Genomic DNA, 22,682 nt, shown 5'->3' with positions numbered 1-22,682 from the left:
TGTTTTGATGCTGGGATGCTGGTTTATGCTGGTCCTTTGCTGGTTTATGCTGGTCATGTTGCTGGTCAAGGACCAGCATAAACCAGCAAAGGACCAGCTTAAAACAGCATCTAAACATACCTAACCAGCATCCCAGCATTAAAACATACCTACCAGCATATGCTGGTTTTTTCACCAGGGATTCTTGCCCTGGAAATCCTAGTTCAGTCTGGCCAATCACAAATGCCTTTTGTTCCTCAATGCACTCTAATTGCACTCTAATCCTTGATTTGATATAACTTTTCCCTGCTGAAAAAAAAAAAAAAACAGGTAAAACCAGCTTAAACTGGTTTGCTGGTTTGGTCATCCAGCCTGGTCAAAGCTGGTCAGCAGGCTGGTTTTAGAGGGGTTTTAGCCACTTCCTTAGCTGGTCAGGCTGGTTTTAGCTGGTCAGGCTGGGAGACCAGCTAGAACGACCAGCTAAAACTAGCCTAGCCAGGCTGAGAGAAGCTAAAACCAGCTACTTCCAGCTTAAACCACTAAGTCCAGCCAACCAGCCTGGGCTGCTTTTAGCTGTTTTTTTCAGCAGGGTTGGCAGTCTATAGTACTCCAGATGTTTTCCTGGACTGGCCGATTTGTACAGCCCCAAACCTGACAATAACTGACCATTTTCAGCAGCAAATATCAGCAAAATATGTGAGTTTTGTTCAGTTCAGTGGCATTGTTTACATTCAGTGCTGCCAATATGCCCGATTAATGAGGTGTTGTGAAAGCACTATAATTATATATCTTAAACTAACTTTTTAACTGAACACTATAATAACAATTAAATTATGCAGTGCTACTTTCAGTGTTATTTACTTTAATTTCAAAATATTTATCTTTGTGAATTATTTGTAATGTTGTGAGTTCAGGCAGCTTTTTAAGCATGACTACAATTGTTTAACGAATGGAAAAAGTTGCTTATGTGTTACAGTAACGTTTAACGTTTGAGTAATGTGGAAGGGGAAGAGGTCATGTGACCCATCAGTACTAATTGACAGTCGCTCCTCTCATTGCTGTCACTGCTCGCGCACAGCAGCCGCGAGACTGGAAACCAACACGAACGAGAGAGAGACACCTCAGACACAGAGTCCACTTACACCAAAAGCTCAAGCTCACAAGCCGAATATCACAACTTACCCGTCAAATAAGAGAATATAACGCTTGAACGTTTCAAAATGATGATGAATCAGATCGAGCTTTCAGTTCCATATGATAATGGATATGAACCGGAGGAGTACATGATGCAGGAGGAAGAATGGGACCGGGATTTACTGCTGGACCCGGCTTGGGAAAAACAGCAACGGAAGGTAAGTGTTTAGTGTGCACTTATTTTAATTACAGTGATTTACAGATAATTAGTTAAGTTAAAAAAAACTCAAACATTAAAACTTTAACGTGTATTTTCTTTGTATATATTGTGTGTTTGTGTGTATTTATATATATACATAATAGTGTTAATATATATTTTTCAAGTTTTTATTTATTTATCAATCAAGTATCATTTAGGTTTGATTTAGCTGTCAGTTGTTTGCAATGGAATCCCGTCCCGTTATGGGCTCTGTGGTCTGTCAGTGTCACTGAGGGGTCTGGCTTGGCTCCGGCTGTCGGGAGCGCGCGTTGAGGATGGATGCAGCGGGTACCGAACTAACAATAGCGCAGCAGTGCGCGGCCCTGTGTGTCTGTTGCTGATACGATTGGAATGCGGACTGTCAACAGATGCTTCCAACACAGGATGACGTCCTTGGGATTAGAATGGATGCGGGGGCTAATTTTAACTCCAACACCAAAAGGCCTTATACTAGCTTAATCCGGTGTCCTTGGCCGGGAATTCTTTTGTATGTATAAACAGCACCTTTATTTATTGTGTAGTCTATAATAGTGGACAGACATTTTACTGACATGGACTGTAACTGATTTCATATCAAACACTGGATATAGTGTATATATTTGTGAGTTTTAGTGGGCAGAGTAAACACAAAGGGATTCCAAATGTGGGATTTTGCTTTGAGGGTCTCTAAACTGTACCTTAAGCATTGTGATCTTAAACTTTTCTTTATCTGAACAATCGACAAATTCAGTTCTATTATAGACTAGATCCACTTAAGTGGGGTTTCTCTCTCTTGCAGGCTTACTCTCACCTTAACCTATTCATACGTTCATTATTATGCTGAAGTCAAATTGCAACACTTCTGTCACTCTGACACTCTGAGGTTACGGTGTAATCACTCTTTTTTTATTTATCCAGAGACCACCCCACACAGGCATGTTACTGCAGACACACCCTACAGTTTTCCAGAGTGAATGAAATTCTTTCCTGTCCGATTCGACAACACAGCAGTGCGAGCACACGTTTATATTCACTGCATTCTCGCTCATATCTCTCTCCTCAGTGTGAGCCTACTTCATCAGGCCTCTTATCAGAAACAGACTCTGCAGAGAGAGCTAAATTTACACCCTTACCTCGCAGGAATGTACTCTGGAGTCCACAGTAAAGCTTTCATCTGCCCAGCAATGACTGAACCTGCTTTGAGGGATTAACAAGACGCTCCATTGAGTCTAAAAAATGGCCAAAGGGTAGCGGTGGATTTAATAGTGCAACCTAATACAGATGTGGGCAGCAGTACAGCCAGATTTTGTTCCAGCATTGCTGGGTCATAACATTTGTTGTTTAGATTGGATTCGCTCGTAGTTTTAATGCAGTATGCTGGATCCAAAATCCAAAAATTTATTTTACTTTTTTTTAACACTTATTTGTGACCTTGGACCACAAAACTAGTCATGATGGTCAGTTTTTTGAAATTGAAATCCATATATCATCTGAAAGCTGAATAATAGGCTTTCCATTGATGTGTGGTTTATTAGGATGGGACAATATTTAGCTGAGATACAACTATTTGAAAATCTGGAATCTGAAGGTGCAAAAAAATCAAAATATTGAGAAAAACACCATTAAAGTTGTCCAAATGAAGTTCTTAAGAATGCATATTACTAATCAAAAATTACATTTTGGTATATTTACGGTAGGAAATTTACAAAATATCTTCATGGAACATGTTCTTTACTTAATATCCTAATGATTTTTGGCATAGGTCAATCGTTTTGACCCATACGATGTATTTATGGCTATTGCCACAAATATAGCTGTGCTACTTAAGACCGGTTTTGTGGTCCAGGGTCACATTTGGTGATTAAAAAAATGTTTATTTTTGACCCAGGTAATAAAACGTACAGTATAGAGTTATAATTTCCTTCCTTACCTGTGGCTCTGAACGTAAAGTAAGCGCCAGAAGCTGTAACTTTTAACCTTATGTGCTCAATAGTAAATTACACTTGTTAGTGTCTCTTGGTCCCAACATAATCTTATAACATTACCCTGAGTGGACACAATGTTATTCACTCTGGAATTTAGATGCGGATGTGTAGGAAGATGTTCCTGAATTTTAAGCGCCCAAATCCTTTAAAAGTGGTTCTGGAAAGTGATCATAGGATGATTCAGAAGATAATATACAGCAGCTGCATGGGAGTTTCCAGCTTTGTTACTTTTTGTACATGCAGTGAAGTGCTGGATATTTCTGGAGGATGAACTCAGTGTTTCAACTCAAGTGTAGATGCTCATGTATTCAGGGCTAGTGTGTGTTGGGCGGTTTTATAATGCCAATGCCATTCTATTGTCTTGTTGACTGATCTGATTACACTTCCTGTTCATAAATAGAATGTTAAAGATTATTAATCAAATAAAGTACAGGAGTTTGGACGAAAGCAGAATCTGTCAGTCACATGTTTTCCACCAGCATTTTTATATACAGTTGAGGTCAAAAGTTTACACCCCCATTTAGAATAATTAAAAATGTTAGTTATTTTACCAAAATAAGAGGGATCAAACAAAATGCATGTTATTGTTTATTTAGTACTGATCTGAATAAGATACTGCACATAAAAGATGTTTACATCACAAATGACCCGGTTACATCCCCTTGATTCTTAATACTGTGTTGTTACCTGAATGATCCACAGCTGTGTTTTTTGTTTCTTTTGGGAAACATGTAACTATGTTCTGTAACTATCATTTCTGAATGGCAGTACTAAATGAAAAAATATGATATTTAGGCAAAATAAGAAAAATGTACACATCTCGATTATATTCAAAAGTTTTCACCCCCCCAGCTACTAATGCATGGTGTTTCCTTCTGAAGCATCAGTGAGCATTTGAACCTTCTGTAATAGTTGCACATGAGTCCCTCAGTTGTCCTCAGTGTAAAAGATGGATCTCAAAATCATACAGTCATTGTTGGAAAGGGTTCAAATACACAAAAATGCTGGAAAACCAAAGAAATTGTGGGACCTGAAGGACTTTTCTGAAGGACAGCAGACATTTTAACTGTTCAAGACAAACAAGGGACTCAAGAACAGCTATCACTAAACAAACAAAAAAAAAACACAGCTGTCGATTATTCAGGTAAGAACACAATATTAAGAATCAAGGGGATGTAAACTTTTGAACCGGGTCATTTTGTGGACTATATGTAAACATCTTTTATGTGAAATATCTTATCTTATCAGATCAGTACTAAATAAACAACAATATGAATGTACAATCCCTCTTATTTTGGTAAAATAATTGACATTTTTAATGATTCTGGAAGGTGGATGTAAACTTTTGACCTCAACTGTAATCCGAGAACAAGCTGAAGAACTACCTACTACCCCTTCTCTTGATGTAGATCAGATTTGTTTCATTGGCATGCTCCTCTGCAGTGAAGGTTTTGACCTTAAATCTGGTCTACTGCCACACATTTGGTTTAGGGACTATGAACAGTGACTATGTGGTTTCGTGCAAGGATTCTGCATTTGATGAATGTTAAATGTAGGATACATATGCTATGCCAATGATTGCACCACTTGTATAAGAGAATGTGAATGTTAGTATGTTTGTTTGCCATGTAAGAGTGTCTATGTGCAATTGTTGGGCTGCATATTAATTTACACTGTGCCTATTTCCCAGACGTTTACGGCCTGGTGTAACTCTCACCTGAGGAAAGCTGGGACACAAATTGAGAACATAGAGGAGGACTTCAGGAATGGCCTCAAACTAATGTTGCTGCTTGAAGTCATCTCAGGTAAACTTATTTCAAGTTTGTTTGTATATCACAATACATATTGTTTCAAAGAAGCTTCAATCAATCAGAGAAGAGTATGTGTATTCAGTCAAGGATACACAATGAACATGTTAGGCAATGATTACAGCTTGTGATCCTAATTATTGCAATATAAGGATAATATTTAACAATTTTGTATGTTGATACAAAGTAAGCAACTTCCTCAATGATATCAACTATATACCAATTAAATTTTTTATATCATGTATTTTGGCAGGTGAGAGATTACCCAAGCCTGACAGAGGAAAGATGCGTTTTCACAAGATAGCCAATGTCAATAAAGCTCTTGATTTCATCACCAGTAAAGGAGTGAAACTAGTCTCTATTGGAGCTGAAGGTATGCTTTATTGCAAAACTGTAGTGTAATCTGGATTTTTTGTAATAAATAAAGTCATTAGGAGATGCAAGTTATTATATGCATGTCACAAATCCTTTATATCCTAATGAAACAAAACCAAACAAAATAGTATTTTATGTTATTTTAACTCACTCAGCTCTTTATTTAATTGGGCAATGATTTTCCTGCCATCATTTTGCAGAAATTGTTGATGGGAATGTGAAAATGACTCTTGGAATGATCTGGACCATCATCCTTCGCTTCGCCATTCAGGATATCTCTGTTGAAGGTAAAGAAAACGAGCCCAAATATAAAATGCAACAAAACATCTGCACAAACAGCACAACTGTTATTATTATTATGGTTTCTGGCATATTTCACAACCCCTAGTAATGTTTAAATAGTTTTATAGCAAAGAACAACAACTGGATTTTTTCAAAAAGGTACAAAAAATTAACAATTTATGAATAACACTGTATAAAAAAATATATTTTTCCATTATAGTGCATTTATATGAATAAATGCCTTTATAAATCATCAGTACCTGATGTGGATTTCACCATAGGCTGAAGTCTGTTGTTATATTTAGTTTAAAAAATTAAATTCAAAATTAAATTCAAAACAGATGCAGTCAGAAACTTACATGTTCAGTTTACTGTTGTATGATATAATGATTCTCTAATAATATTTCAGAAACTTCGGCCAAAGAAGGACTTCTGCTGTGGTGTCAGAGGAAGACTGCCCCCTACAGGAATGTCAATGTTCAAAACTTTCATGTCAGGTGAGGGTCTTTTTTGGGTACAAAAAATGTTGAAAGGTGATATCAATGTTTTGTATTTTAATATGAGTATCTGTTTTGTTCTATTAGTGGGAAAAAAACCCAGATACTCTAGTATTTTCAATTATATAGTTTCAGTTTAAATGTTAATTCCAACATGACCCTGATTCTCTCTCTCTGGTGAAGCTGGAAGGATGGCTTGGCGCTGTGCGCTCTCATCCACAGGCACAGGCCTGACCTCATTGACTACGCCAAACTCAACAAGGTCTCAAGTGTGACCCAACACTAACCTTTGACCCCCTGGGACATTTACTCTAACAGTCCTGTCACAGTAGTCAAATAACAAGTCTGCCACAACATCCTGATGTTTCCTTTTATTGTTATCACAGCACAGTTTGGTGTGTGTTTACAGTACAGTATGTGTGTTTAACATCTTCATCACACTCCCACCCTCAGGTATCTAAGGACCTTCTCTAAAAACTTAAGGCTTGTCTCATTCATTGCATGTACAATCAGAAATTCACTTTTTTGTGGCTTCATTTGCTGGAAAGATGGATTGGCTTTCTGTGCACTTATTCACAGACACAATCCAGAACTGATTGACTCTGAAAACCTGAAGGTAGCATATGTGTTTGTGCTAATTGTGTGTGGTATGTAGGCCACCTTAACTTTTGTCCTTGTTACTGTGTCAGGTTGTTAGCTTAGTAACATGCAAACTCTATTAGAGGCAACTATGAGAGTTAGCGGGAATTTTGTGCACATCATTTGAAGAGTGCTATCTGTGTGTGATTTCTTAAGTATTCGTGTCTATGTAAAGTGTTTTTAAGCATTTACTTAAGCAGGTTATGGTGATTGGAAGAGTTTTGATTAACTGGTTTAGGTATGTTTTATGGCTGGAGGTAAACTCTGCAGGAATATTATAGGAGCAGGAGATGCAATGTGAAACATGGAGATGTTTTCCCTGTTGAAAAAAAAAATAGCATTTACTAGTTATGTATGTTCTGAAGCATGGCAGCTGGTTTGAGTTGGTTTAAAGTGGTCCTTAGTTGGTCATGAGCTGGTTATAAGCTGGTTATGAGCTGGTTTAAGCTGGTCATGTGCTGGTCCAACTAGCTTCTGCTCAGAACCAGCTCAAACCATCTGCCATGCTTCAAAACATACCTAACCAGCATATGCCCTTTTCAACAGGGTTGTGGATGGAAAAAGCTAATTTGTGTAGTTAGTTGATATTTTTTAGCTGTAATTAGAGTTTACTGATGTAGTTAGACTACCGTTCAAATGTTGCGGTCATACCCTAACTCTATTGACCCGGATTACAGAGTACGCAGAGCTAGAGAAGACAAGCATTTAAGGTTAAAAAGTATAGAAATTTGTATTTGTATATGACCGATTGTTTCGCTAGATAAGACCCTTATTCCTCAGCTGGGATCGTTTAGAGCCCTTTGAAGCTGCATTGAAACTGCATTTTGGATGTTCAAACTCACGGGCACCATTGAACTCAACTATATGTTTTTCCTTAAAAAAAACATATTTTTTTTACGACTGAAGAAAGAAAGACATGAACATCTTGGATGACAAGGGGTTGAATACATTATCTGTACATTTTTGTGAAATTTTGATCCAAGAGAAATCCGAGAGCTCTCTATTCCTCCATAGACAGCTCCAGGATCAATGTCACATGGTCCTTCAGAAATAATTTTATTATGCTAATTTGGTGCTTAAGAAACATCTCACTGACCTCAAACTTTTGAACTGTTATGTGTACATAACTTTAGTTGTTATGGCAGTGAAGAGAAAGCTGGTCCATAACACGTTTTCTCAAAGGACTGTTTGGATTTATATTAATCCTGACCTGGAATAGAACTTGGAAAAGTGACTCACATACCAGGAGCACCAGAACTGTTTCTAAAAGATGCTTTCTAAGAATCCCTATTAGAACATATTGTGTCTCGGGACCCTTCAAAGTGGAATTTAAGAGGTTCTAGAAGCATGTTAGTGCTCTGGTGACATACTTGGTTTGATTTCTTCGCTCCCAGCTTAGAATAGGTGTGAGCAGGATGAGACATTGTTTCCAGGCATGTTCCAAGTCTGTCTGAATAGGAGTATGTGTACTATGGTTTTAATTAGTTGGTTAGATCAGACTGCTGAAGATTAAGGATTTATTTAGCTTGTCCGGGTCAGTCAGTTCAACAGTGAGTGATTAAAAAACCCCTCACACACACAGACATTCCTATCCCTTTCAGCTGTCACTGACGGCTCCAGGTGAGCTTGAATGGGGTAATCCAGCGTTTAGCATGGACCCCAGTGGTCCCAGTTTGGACACGAGCATCAGGAGGGTCCACGACCCTCTGGATCCCCTGCAGCTGCTGATGTCCTGCAATGCAGCTTTTTATTGACACAGAGAACAAAAGCTTGATCCCCAGACTCTGCTTACATACACATCCACAAATACATGCATTTGTAATAACCATAAATATGCACATTTAGGATGAAGAATAGAAAATTGATGATGCTTAAAGGAATAGTTTAACTAAAAATGTAAATCCTGTCATTAATTACTGACCCTCATGACGTTGCAGACCCGTAAATCCTTTGTTCATCTTCGGAGCATGAATTAAGATATTTTTGATGAAATCCGAGAGCTCTCTATGACTCCATAGACAGGTCCTACCATGGTCAAGGCACAGAAACATAGTAAGGACCTTGTTAAAATAGTCCATGACCACGACGCATACGTCTACTCGTAAACAAAGCATATTGCATGCATTTTCTACATCAGCAGCATCACACATATGCGTTGTGGTACTCTTGATAACGGTGGCGGACTATCCCAGGCAGGGTTGCCAGGTTTTCACAACAAAACCCGCCCAATTGCTACTCAAAAATAGCTCAAAAGTGGCTCAATGGCATTTCGAGGGGGGGGTTCCCCGGTAAAAATCATATTCCCTGGGTAAAATGAGCAGTCTGCAGACATAAAAAACATCCTGCGGCAACAGTGTTAAAGTAGCTCAATTCTGTGGGAAAACTGCGGAATTGGCAACACTGGTCCCGGGTGAGAAGAAATCATTAAATAAAATAAAATGTTTTTATTTTTTGCACAAAAAGTATTCTCGTAGCTTCATAAAATTATGGTTGAGCCACTGATGTCACATGGACTATTTTAACGTTGTCCTTACAAACTTTCTTTGCCTTGACTGTGGTAGGACCCTGTCTACAGAGGGTCAGAGAGCTCTCAAGGGTCTTGTGGGTTTGGAACGACATGAGGGTGATTAATTAATGACAGAATTTTCATTTTTGGGTAAACTATCCCATCAATGTTTTTGAGTCTTTTATGCTCACCAAGGCTACATTTATTTGATCAGAAATACAGTACAAACAATAAAATTGTGAATATTGTTACATTTTTAAATTGAACTGTTTTCTATTTTATTATTCTTTAAGAGGTAATTCATTCCTGTGATACAAAGCTGAATTTTCAGCAGCCATTACTCCAGTCTTGAGTGTTACATGATCCTTCAGAAATCATTCTAATATGCTAATTTGGTGCTGAGGAAACCTTATAGTTTTGGTCCCACTTTATGTTAAGTGGCCTTACCTACTATGTACTTGCATCAAAAAATAAGTACAATGTACTTAATGTGGTCATATTGTACTGCAAAACACTTTTGCTGCTATTGAGGTGGGATATAGGTAAGGTTAGGGATAGGTTTGGTGGTATGGGTAGGTTTAAGGGTGGGTTAAGGTGTAAGGGATTGGTAAACAGTGTAATTATAAATGTAATTACAGAAATTAATTAGAAATGTAATTACACACACATATTTTTAAAATCTAAGTACAATGTAAATACATGTATGTACACAATAAGTACATTGCATCAAACAATTAATTTCAATGTAAGTACATAGTAGTAAAGGCCACTTAATATGAAGTGGGACCATAGTTTTATTATTATCAATGTTAAAAACAGGTAATATTTCTGTGGAAACTCTGATTCTTTGATGAATAGAAATATCAAACCAAAAGCAATTTTTTGAAATAGTTTGTTGTCTTATAAATATTTTCACTTTTGATCAGCTGAATGCATTCTTACTAACTAATAGTATTAGTTAAGTATTTATTTTTTTGTTATTTAAAAAGCACTTCTTTCGAAAGGGCTAACAGTCTTTCACTATTATCAGTGCTTCCTTTTCAGATTGATCAGTCAATCGTTTGAAATCCTTATTTTTTTAAAACGTTTTTTCTTCTAGTGGCACCTGAATACTGACACTCACTTTTGCATGCAAATTATTTTAATTTAGTTTTTTTTTTTTTTTTTTTTTTTTTGGTGACATCTATTATTTCTTATATTTTTTAATTGGTGAAAACATTTGCCTTTTGTCTCTTTTTGTCTGCCTGCAGGATGATCCACTGGGTAATCTGAATCTGGCATTTGACATAGCTGAAAAACACCTGGACATCCCCAAAATGCTGGATGCAGAGGGTAAAGAATAGTCATACAATAATCTGCAATACTCCATATAACATTCCAGCTAAAAACAGCTTTCAGCCAGTGAAACACTGAAAAAATGTCTTTCACAAAAATGTTTTTCTGTTAAAAAGCTCATGACATAATACCTTAAGACACTTACCTAAAATACGGCATCTACCCCAAGTATTGTCTATATGTCCACATTTACCTCAGAAAAAAACACATTCTGTTACCCATTAGTCACTCATTAGTCAGCTAGAAAAATGAACTCTAGAGAGGACCATTTTGCTAAATATATACACCATATAACATATTCATTATAATTTTTACTGTTCTTCATTGTTTAATTTATCTTTGAACAAATCTGTTTTAATGACAGCCACCATTTAAATGTTTATATTTTAAAAAACGAATTGACGTAGAAATATAATTATGTAATTGTAACTTTATTATTATAAAAACTTCATTGTGTAAATGAAGCATTTGTATACACAAAATTTAACATTCAATATTATAGTTATGTAATACCAATACCAATACCAACCTCTCATGTATATTTTACAGCGTTAAGAGATTTTTTTTTCTTTGAGAATATTTGGCATGTACTGTACCTGATGTATGTCCAAAATAACTGATATTCAGAAACTGAATTGAATCGCAAGCTTGTGAATCAGAATCTAATCGAATCGTGAAGTTTGTGTCCAAACCCAGCCCTAGCAAAAAGACAATACTGTAAATATTGGATACAAATTCTGAAGACTAAAAGCAACAATTGGCCTATTTTTAGCTTTATAGTATTACAAAACATGACTTTTGCTCCACAGTCCTAGTTAGCAGCAACAAGCCAGATGCAAGGACAGTCATGACGTGTTATTATCACACATTTGCAGAGGCTCTGAAGGTACATCTGATCCTTGAGCTCATTCTAGAAGTGTTACAAATATAGTTACACCTGATTATATGATCCCTTCAGTCCACATAGGTGTATCCTCATTTTCCATATAAACATGACTTTGTGTTTCCTTGTAGTATTTATATATTTTTTCCACAGCATGTTTATGTAGTTGTCCCTTAGCTCATCTCCTCTCCCTGCAGACATCCTGAACACCCCTAAGCCTGACGAGAGAGCTATTATGACATATGTGTCCTGCTTCTACCATGCCTTTGCTGGAGCTGAACAGGTATTTGTGTGTGCTAGATTGAGGAGATCAACTATCTTCCCATTCATCTATACCTTCGTTCTTACTATGCTTCTCTCCCTCAGGCTGAAACTGCTGCTAACAGGATCTGTAAGGTACTGGGAGTGAATCAGGAAAATGAGAAGTTGATGGAGGATTATGAAAGACTGGCTAGTGAGGTACTGTAGTTAAACACACATAGATACACTCCACACACTGCACACAGACACATGTTACACATAAATATTCCCTCTACTCTCTAGCTGTTGGAGTGGATCAGACGTACCATTCCCTGGTTGGAGAATCGTGTGCCGGAGAAGACCATGTCCGAGATGCAGCGGAAGCTGGAGGATTTCAGAGATTACCGCAGGATGCACAAACCTCCCAAAGTGCAGGAGAAGTGTCAACTGGAGATCAGCTTCAACACCCTGCAGACTAAACTCCGCATCAGCAACCGGCCTGCATTTATGCCCTCTGAGGGCAAGATGGTTTCGGTAAGAGTTTGACCCACACATACGCACACAGGACAAACCTTTACTTAGATGTCTAATTATGCAACCACAGTTTTAAAATGTATTGATTTATCTATTTTAATTATTTTAGTTTTTTTTTTTTTATCTTTATATGTGACCCTGGACCACAAAACCAGTCGCAAGTAGTACAGGTATATTTGTAGCAGTAGCCAACAATACATTGTATGGGGCAAAATTATAGATTTTTCTGTTATGCCAAAAATCATTAGAATATTAAGTAAAGATCATGTTCCATGAAAATATTTTGTAAATTTCCTACTGTAAATATCATTTGAACTTCATTTGGACATCTTTAAATGCGATTTTCTCAATATTTAGATTTTTTTGCACCCTCAGATTCCAGATCTCCTATCCTAACAAACAATACATCAGTGGAAAGCTTATTTATTCAGCTTTCATATGATGTATAAATCCCTTATGACCAGTTTTGTGGTCCAGGGTCACATATGTACTTTTATTTTATTTAATATTTTATTTTTGTGTTGATTTATTTTAATATTTATTCATTGAACATTGATTTTATTTTCATTTTTATTTTAATATGTATTTTATATATATATTTTTTATTTTACATACTATTTATTTAGTTTATTAGTTGTATTTAAATATTTTTAAAAATGTTGAAATATATTTTATATTTATTTTATTGTTATTTTATGCTGATAATTATTGTATTTTTAATACAATTAATTTAATACAATTATTTTTATATTTCATTTATCTAACTAGGTAGCTTTGGGGGCATTTTTCAGCAAAGCATTTCCCAAAAAATATAGCTTTATAGGTATATGTGACGATACGTCAAGAGCACAAAGATAATCCAAAAAAGTCTTTTATAAGATTTCCAGACAATTAAGGTAAATCCAAGACAGAAGAGAACACAAGCATTCACAACAATAATAACTGGCAACTGAAACAACAAAGGAGAGATATTATATAAGGCAGTAAATGAAGGACATACAGGTGCTGAGGGTTAACTAATAACCAAATATGTGACCCTGGACCACAAAACCATTCGTAAGTAGCATGGGTATATTTGTAGCAATAGCCAAAAATCTTTAGGATATTGAGTAAAGATCATGTTCCATGAAGATATTTTGTAAATTTCCTACCTTAAATATATCAAAACTTAATTTTTGATTAGTAATATGCATTGCTAAGAACTTAATTTGAACAACTTTAAAGGCAATTTTCACAGTATTTTAATATTTTTGCACCCTCAGATTCCAGATTTTCAAATAGTTGTTACTTACTATTTATTACACTATTTAGTACTTACTATTTAGTACTATTACACACAACAAAAGAGTTCATAACTGTGACAGTATATAGGTCACAAACAGACATATAGAACAGTAAGGTGAACATGCTTGCAATTTCTCAATGGTTTCATAGCTGATGTTTTTGGTATGTGTTTGTCTTTGTAGGACATCATGAGTGCATGGCAAGGGCTGGAACAGGCAGAAAAGGGCTATGAGGAATGGCTGCTGACGGAGATTAGGAGACTGGAACGATTGGACCATCTAGCAGAGAAGTTCAGACAGAAAGCTACCAACCATGAGACCTGGGCTGCAGGTGAGTCCTGTACATAAGGTGGTATCATCAATAAAATATCACCATTCTGCACTTGTGTTAAAATGAACTGAAAGCCACTTTGGATGAGAAAGCCCAGTAAATGATGATTGATATATGCTTTACATGTGTTTTGCATTAGGTAAGGAGGAGATGCTGACCAGGAAAGACTACGAGTCAGCATCTTTAATGGAAGTCCGAGCTTTACTGAGGAAACACGAGGCCTTTGAGAGTGACCTTTCCGCCCACCAGGACAGAGTCGAGCAGATTGCTGCAATTGCTCAGGAGCTTAAGTATGACCTTTTGCACGTAATCTCTTCAAAAATTACTTTTTTTGCTGATCATTTAGCTGTCCATTTTAATGTAAACTTTGGTATGTGCATTACTATTCAAAATCTTATGGTCAGTAATATACATATTTTTTTAATACGACTTAAGATTAAGATTCAGACAAGGATGCATTAAATTGATCAAAAGTGACCGTAAAGATTTTCAAATTATTACAATTTTTTTTTAATAAATGTTCTTTCAAACTTTCTATACAATTCTTTTTCTAAAAAAAGAAAAAAAGTATCAGTTTCCACAGATATATTAAACCGCACAACTGTTTTCAACATTGATAATAATAAGAGTTTTAGCACCAAATCATCATATTAAATCATCATATCATGTGACAGTTGACCGGAGTAATAGCTGCTGAAAATTCAGCAAAAATATATATTATATTTTTTCAAATATATCAATGAAAAACAGGTATTTTAAATAAATAATATTTTACAATATATTTGTTTTGATTGTATTTTGATCAAATAAATGCTTTGGTGAGCATAAGAGATATTTTAAAAAATTTGACCAACGTCAAATGTTAGAATAGTCGTGCACAAGCAATTTGCCCTTGTAATTAACCTGTCACGTTCAGTTTCTCATCACCTTACAGGGTCAGGATAGCTTCATATCTCTCACACTACTTATCCATAGCTAGATACACATATACACACACCATGCTTACAGCAATCTTTGACGCTTCTATCGCCGACTTTCTATTTTAATATTCGTTATCTCCCTGCAGGCCTGGTTAGAGAGAGAGAGAGAGAGAGAGAGAGAGAGTATATGTGTGTGTGTGGATGCATTTAGTAAGTGACTGACAGCTTCTGACCTTTATATTGTCTCACTAAGTACAGGGTGATATTATTGATAAAGTATGGGGCATACTTATAATGACTTGCATACTAATGTTAATTTGGATGCAAAAAGCTAATAGAAAAGAAATGTAGACAGTTAATCATAACAGCTGTCTTAGATACAGTATCAAAAACAGTCTGTTTACTTATAAGATGTAGAAAGAGGGTGGAAAATGCTCATTACAGCTTTTTTGATCCAAGAAACCTTGACTAACATTATCAAATGGTCTCCATTAAAAGAAAATGATACAAAAGTCTAGAATATTCTACATTACATCTGTTAACCACTAGAGGGGGACAGACTCAATAGCAAAAGCAATATTGTGACCTAAAGTTTTATCTTGTTTTATATTTCTCAAGTGAGTTGGACTATCATGATGTTGCATCAGTGAATCAAAGGTGTCAAAGTATTTGTGACCTCTGGGACCAACTGGGTACACTTACTCAGAAACGCAGGGAGGCCTTGGAGGTATGCCAACCTGTTTTGTGCTAGAATATTTTTGATCGATCACAGCATTAAAGAAAGCAAACGATTTAAATCAGTGTTTATTTTCTGCAGAGGACAGAGAAACTTTTGGAGACGGTGGAGCAGTTGTTTCTGGAATACGCAAAGAGATCTGCACCCTTTAATAACTGGATGGAGGGAGCCATGGAAGACTTACAGGATATGTTCATAGTGCACACCATTGAAGAGGTCCAGGTACGCACAACTACTTACATGCTTGTTGTTAAACAGACTAGTATTTAAACAGCTCCCTGCTCTCACATATGTATTACTTTCTGATTATCTAAGATTTTTTTTAAAATGTTTTTGAAAGACGTGTCTTATGCTCACCAAGGATGCATTTATTTTATATATATATATATATATATATATATTTATTTTTTTATTAAATATATATGCAATTTATTTATATAAAATATATATGCATTTATTTTATTTATAAAAAAATATATTTATATGTAGTAAAAGCATAATATTGTAAAATATTATTACAATTTGATAATTGTTTTTTTGTTTTAATATATTTAAAAATGTATTCTGTTTCTAGCAGTTGTTACTCTAGTCTTCAATGCCACATGATCCTTCAAAAATCATATTAATAAGCTTATTTGGTGCTTAAACATTTATTATCAATCCACCTTATTCTTCAACAGGAAAGTAAGCCTATGGGCGAGACTTCTGTTTCATTAGCTGCTATAGGGAAATAGCGAGAATAATAATAATGTGCGGTAAATGGTAAAACTGTTTGCACTGCAAACCAACTTGTTTATAATTAAGATAATACATTAAAATAATATGATAAAACACACCAATTTGTGATATCAAGCAGCAAAACGAGCTGTTTTGTACAGATAAAAATAACTGGATGTGGATGAGACCAGAAGCCAGACCCATAAACTTTTCTTATGGGAAAAATAAGGTGGATACAAAAAAGATACAAAAATATTCACAAAGTTCCAAAGAACAGCATTTATTTGACATAGAAATATTTTGTAACAATGTAAAATTCTTTACTGCTATTTTGATTAGTTTGATGCATCCTTGCTGAATAGAAGTATTAATGTATTTTTAAAAAATCTTACTGACCTCAAACTTTGAATGGTAGTGTGTGTGTACATATATAAACAAGTTATCTATTGTGTGTAGACCCTAATAGCTGCTCACGAGCAGTTTAAAGCCACACTTCCTGAGGCAGATGCAGAACGGCAGGCGATCCTTGGCATTCAGCAGGAAGTCCTGAAGATCTCCCAGAATTACGGTATTCGTGGAGACCTCACCAACCCCTACAGCACCATAACTACAGAAGAGATTGCCATCAAGTGGGACAAGGTCAAACACACAAATCAGACTTCCATTCTGTTCCATTACTGCATAGAAATGTTCTTAAATGGGTCAATGGATGCCCGTTTTCCACAAGTGGGAATGATTCTTTAGGGTCTTCATGAAATGTCTGCAACATACTTTGGTTAAAATTCCTCAAGGGTCGTTTAAAACATCACCCTTTTCACCGACCCATTTCGGTGCATGTCTCTTTAAAGGGGTCATCGGATGCCCATTTTCCACAAGTTATATGATTCTTTAGGGTCTTAATGAAAAGTCTATAATATACTTTGGTTAAAAATTATCAGTGGTTGTGTAAAACAACACCCATTTTTACCTTGTCAAAATGAGCTCTGCAAAAATCATCCCATTCTGAGGGATTGTTCCTTTAGATGCAAATGAGCTCTGCTCACCCCGCCCCTCTCTTCTCTCTTCTGCTCTGAGAGATTGTTTACTTTAGCCACATTTAGTGTGTTTAGCCACGAAACTTGCTAACTATCACATTATTAGAAAAGGTGATTTTAGAGATTCTTAAAAAAAACCCTTATACTCACTTCTGCTGTAGGTGAATCTGGATCACGAATGATTTGCGCGAACATGGATGCATTTATGTAGATCGGGAGGTGCACACCTTCAGTGGCTCAGATGTCAGTAAATCGACCAGATTACATTCAGCAACACAACTTGTCTCAGTCTGAGATATTCTTGTCTAACTTACATCCCTGCTGTGACAGCTGGTTGGAGGTATGACGCTCATGTCAATCAACTATCGTGGGAGCTGTGGGTGTGATGCCATACCGACAGGCATCTGAGAATCGCTCGATTTGAAAGATCGTGGTCGTGGGCAGGGCCTTAGCAGTATGGTATCATACTGCTTAGAAAATCGAAATAGTAATTGAGACTGTTTAGGTTTTTAGGCATTAAAAAAAAGATTTTTATCATTGTAGGGTGGTTGTGTCCACACACTGCTAAGGCACATTTATATGCAAACACAATCTAAAAGTGAATTTTGCATCCGTTGTCCCTTTTAAGTTAAAACTTCTTCAAAACAAAATCATAATCATGGTAATGATGTGTGTTTGTGTATTCAGGTGAAGAAGCTGGTTCCCCAGCGTGACAGTGCACTCCAGGAGGAGTTAGCGCGACAGCATGCTAACGAAAGGCTCAGACGCCAATTTGCTGCCCAAGCCAACCTCATCGGACCCTGGATACAGGCCAGGATGGAGGTGAGTGGCTTCAGCCATCACAGACATCACCTGTGCCAATGTTAAAAAAACCCTCAAAAGACGCATTCATCTATCAATCTATCTATCTGACAGGAAATTGGTCGTTGTTCTATTGCGATGGGCGGGACTTTGGAGGATCAGATGACCCAGCTGAAGCAGTATGAACATGTGATCGTCAGCTATAAACCCAACATAGACAGACTGGAGGGAGATCACCAAATCATCCAGGAGTCACTCATCTTTGACAACAAACATACTAACTACACTATGGAGGTAACACACAATTTTTTTTTCCAACAAGTACTGGATAAATGGTTGCTTAAAAATCAAGAATAAATTACATTTAATTTAAATAGAAAACATTTATTTTAAATTGTAATATTTCACAATTTTACTGTTTTACTGTATTTTCGATCAAATAAATGCAGTTTTGGTCAGCATAAGAGATTTCTTAAGACAACATTAAAAAATCTCCAAAGTGTGCACAGAAATGTATGTGACCAATCATGTTTGAGTCACTTGATCCTGATTTTTACATCAGTATTTTTTCTTTCTTCTGCAGCATATTCGTGTTGGCTGGGAGCTCCTTTTGACAACGATCGCTCGCACTATTAACGAAATTGAGACTCAGATTCTGACACGTGATGCAAAGGGCATCAGCCAGGAGCAGATGAATGAATTCCGATCCTCTTTCAACCACTTTGATCGGGTGCTGTACTCTGAACTAGCTTAACTACTTTCCTTGTTAAATGGACATTATACTAATCGTTATTAAGATTAACTTCTCCATTTTGACTGAGCATTATAAAAACATTTGTCTCTTATTTCAACTGAAACACATTAATTTCATATTTGCTCTGTGTTATGTCTTGCCTTTGCTTCTTCAGAGGCATCATAATGCAAGAGTCGTAATTATCTTTCCATTCAGTTCCTGAAACAAATTTGACAAGTATTTAGTATGTCTAAAATCAAATGTAAAACAGTGTCATTTAGCTCTGTCATAATGGATTTTTTAGGACAAATTGCATCTATTTTTAATAAAATGTTGATTATAGTAGTTCATTTCTGTTCACATCCTATGCATGTTTGTGTGTTGTGGGTACTTGCTCTCAGGAGCAGAGGGGTAAACTCAAGCCTGATGAGTTTAAAGCATGTCTGATCAGTCTTGGGCATTTAGGAAGTGTCAAACAGGTACTAACCAACTCTAACCTTTGACCCTAATGTGTAGTTCTTTGCATAAATTTATACATATGTATTTCCTAGGCAATAGGATATAGTTCTAATGTACCTCTCTTGTTTTTTTTCTGTGTGTGGTTGTGTGCTGTCTCTTTGTGTGTTTCTGTGTTAGGTGCTGTCTTTTTCCCTACTCCACATTGCTTCATTATTCCAACCATGTCGCTGTGTCACCCACACACCCTCATCCTTTGCCCTTTAACCGTTCCTCTGCAGAAGAAGAATGGGGCGATGGATTCTGATGACTTTAGGGCCTGTCTGATCTCGATGGGTTATGATCTGGTAGGGCCTTAAATAGGGTTCACTGATTAAGAACTAAAAAAAACTTGTTTTCATAAAAACATATTTTTTCATAAAATATCCAGGCAAAATACATATTTTTATTATTATTTTACGAGGTTGATTTTAATTTTATTTTAATTTAAAGATAAAATCTAATAAAATCTTGTTTATAAATAAGTTCATTCTCAAAACAAACTATTTTGCCACTGGTTTCAGAAAATAAACTTAATTTAAAACCTAAAATTATATAATACATGTATAATGAATGTTTTCTTAAAACAAGTCCCATTATTTTATACAATTTTGTTGGTCAAACATATTTAGTTAATACTTTTGTTATTATTTTGCTCTATTAATTTACATTTTGTGGAAGTGTTGCTTTTTAAAGATAAAAATCTAATAACATTTTCTAATGCTCATGCTCAAAAAAAAAAAAAACGTAATTTAAAATCCAAGATTATATAATATAAAATATTATGTTAAGTACATTGGATATATTTTCTTAAAACAAGTCTCATTATTTTATACAGTTTTGTTTGGCAAGTATTTTTATTTAGTTTTAAGGATTTTTAAGATATTTGGGGGAAAATTTATTGTAAACAAATGAATGTATTTATTTTAAAAAATAAATTTGCACATTTATACATCATCTAAAAGCCGAATGAATAAGCTTACCACTGATGTATGGTTTGTTAGAATAGGACAATATTTGGCCGAGATACAACTATTTGAAAATCTGGAATTTGAGGGTTCAAAAAAAATCACCTTTACCGTTGTCCAAATCAAGTTCTTAGCAATGCATATTACTAATCAAAAATTAAGTTTTGATATAGTTATGGTTCTTCATGGAACATGATCTTTATTTAATATCCTAATGATTTTTGGCATAAAAGAAAAATTAGTAATTTTGACCCATACAATGTATTTTTGGCTATTGCTACATATATAAATTCTATAAATGTATGTATGTTTGTGTTTTTTTAGGGTGAGGTGGAGTTTGCTCGGATCATGATGCTGGTTGATCCAAACACTTCAGGTGTTGTGTCATTCCAGTCTTTCATTGACTTCATGACAAGAGAGACAGCGGACACAGACACAGCTGAACAGGTCATCGCTTCATTCAGGATCCTCGCTGCAGACAAGGTGTGTGTGTGTGTTGTTCATATAACATTTATGATTCAGAACAGTCTTTTGTACCTGAAAACTTGTTTCTATATTCCTCATGTGTTGTTTGTGTATTGTACAGCCATATATTCTGGCAGATGAGTTGAGGCGAGAGCTTCCTCCAGATCAGGCAGAGTATTGCATCAGCAGGATGCCCCCATACGCCGGCCCCGGGGCCCTGCCTGGAGCCCTGGATTACACTGCCTTCTCCACTGCCCTCTATGGAGAGAGTGACCTTTAACTCTCTTAACAACTCTGACCTTTATAAGTAAATTCTTCACCCATCAGATCAGCAGCCTCAAGAAATGAAAACATGGCGAATAAATAAAAGAGCACAGTTTTAGTTTTTAGTCTCAGTTGATGTATTTTGTTAGATGATTGATATTAAATGCCTAATAAGTCAATACACATTGAATACAGCCTGGAAATGAATAGAATGCAATGAAGGAAGTAAAATGAAAGTGGTTATATATCTATATTAGTCCAAAAATGCTATTCATTTAGGCTATTATAAAACAGAAGGTTTGTCACTTGAATTACAGCAAAATCAGTAGTTAGACTAAATACAGAGTTGAATACATTTAAGTACATTGTAGGTTTGATGCATTTTACTCTGATCTTTTCGAATCCCACTTTATCCAGAATTTGTGTGGTAGTGTTAAACCCACAGTATGTAGGATTTTGCACATTTAAATTTTGCCCAAATTAGGAAAGACTCACCAAACCACTGTGGTTTTCTTGTTTTATTTTTTCAATTCACCACAACATAATCACCTGAAAACCTAACAGTGCCTGATTACATATACAGTAACAGTTTAAATAAAGTAGGAAGAGGTGACCTTTTCACTAGTGAGTCAAACAGATAAGAGCACCAGCTGCTGATTTGGTTGTACATGATGTTTTGAATATTGCAAATGCTTGAACATTTCTTCAATTTGGTGATACATGAAATGTCAATATATGTACTACTAAATGGCTTGTCAAATAAAGCAAAAAACTTAAATTATGTTAAAATACTAAATTTACAGTTGCAGGTAAAAGTATGTGAACTCTTTGAAACGACAGACAAACACAGCCTGCTTAACCCACAAACAATTGATTTCTTGTTCGTATTGAACACAGTATGTAAACCATTCACAGCAAAGAGTAAAAAAGTATGTGAATCCCGGAGTATCAGTCAAGCTATCATGAATACAGCAAATTTCTAAACTGTAAGTCACACTAATTCAGTGTACATTTGTGCAGTTGATTGATTTTTAGTCAATTTGTTAACCTATCAAATCAGTTTTAATGAGAAAGAAGTGATTTGTGAATGTTTGCTGTTGACTAATATAAGCAAGAAAGCCAAATGTGTGTTTTACAGTGACATAAATGAAATAAACCATACTTATGAAAAGACCAAGTCTCTGCTTTTTTGTTAAAAGTTTTAAATACAGTGTAATTGACATAATGTAGGCTTAAAATATGTATTTATATATGCATAATAGAGTATTTTGTGTAATATAGCATTTTTACTTGTATAAAATAAAAGATTTTACTTGTATAAAATACTGACAGTAAATGAATGTATTCATTCATAATGCACATTAATTACATGTTATTGTTTTATTTGATGCTTTTGTTTGTTTTCTTTATTTCTTCATTGCTTGCTTGCTTTCCCCACTTTAACTTGCCAAATATGGAAAAGGCCTTTCTTTCCCACTTTAACTTTATCAGATCTCAGCA

General features: G+C 35.6%; 1 protein-coding gene across 2 annotated transcripts; it reads left to right on the top strand.

Moving 5' to 3' along the window:
- The first annotated feature begins 1,042 nt into the window (after positions 1-1,042).
- actn2b (actinin, alpha 2b) lies at positions 1,043-22,355 on the top strand. Of its 2 annotated transcripts, XM_051133969.1 has the most exons (22): positions 1,043-1,331; positions 5,027-5,141; positions 5,398-5,517; positions 5,720-5,806; positions 6,211-6,298; positions 6,482-6,560; positions 10,694-10,775; positions 11,859-11,944; positions 12,028-12,120; positions 12,205-12,435; positions 13,902-14,049; positions 14,189-14,339; positions 15,588-15,696; positions 15,787-15,927; positions 16,879-17,061; positions 18,144-18,278; positions 18,372-18,551; positions 18,841-18,987; positions 19,392-19,469; positions 19,728-19,793; positions 20,778-20,936; positions 21,040-22,355. In XM_051133969.1, exons 1-22 carry the CDS (start codon positions 1,200-1,202, stop codon positions 21,196-21,198), a joined length of 2,769 nt encoding a protein of 922 aa, XP_050989926.1. In that variant the 5' UTR covers positions 1,043-1,199; the 3' UTR covers positions 21,199-22,355. The 2 variants fall into 2 exon arrangements, with proteins under 2 accessions (XP_050989926.1, XP_050989925.1); XM_051133968.1 differs by lacking the exon at positions 19,392-19,469.
- The last annotated feature ends 327 nt before the right edge of the window (positions 22,356-22,682 follow it).

Source organism: Labeo rohita, chromosome 17 (genome assembly GCF_022985175.1).
Source record: "Labeo rohita strain BAU-BD-2019 chromosome 17, IGBB_LRoh.1.0, whole genome shotgun sequence".
NCBI classification, from domain to species: Eukaryota; Metazoa; Chordata; class Actinopteri; order Cypriniformes; family Cyprinidae; genus Labeo; species Labeo rohita.
This window is presented reverse-complemented; position numbering and strand designations above follow the sequence as displayed.

What these genes read in the sequence shown, in the direction of transcription:
- actn2b (XM_051133969.1), top strand. Translation starts at nt 1,200, where the DNA reads ATGATGATGAATCAGATCGAGCTTTCAGTTCCATATGATAATGGATAT. An exon ending in TCAGGATATCTCTGTTGAAG is followed by an intron (nt 5,807 to 6,210) that starts GTAAAGAAAACG and finishes ATAATATTTCAG; the next exon opens with AAACTTCGGCCAAAGAAGGA. An exon ending in TTGCCATCAAGTGGGACAAG is followed by an intron (nt 17,062 to 18,143) that starts GTCAAACACACA and finishes TTGTGTATTCAG; the next exon opens with GTGAAGAAGCTGGTTCCCCA.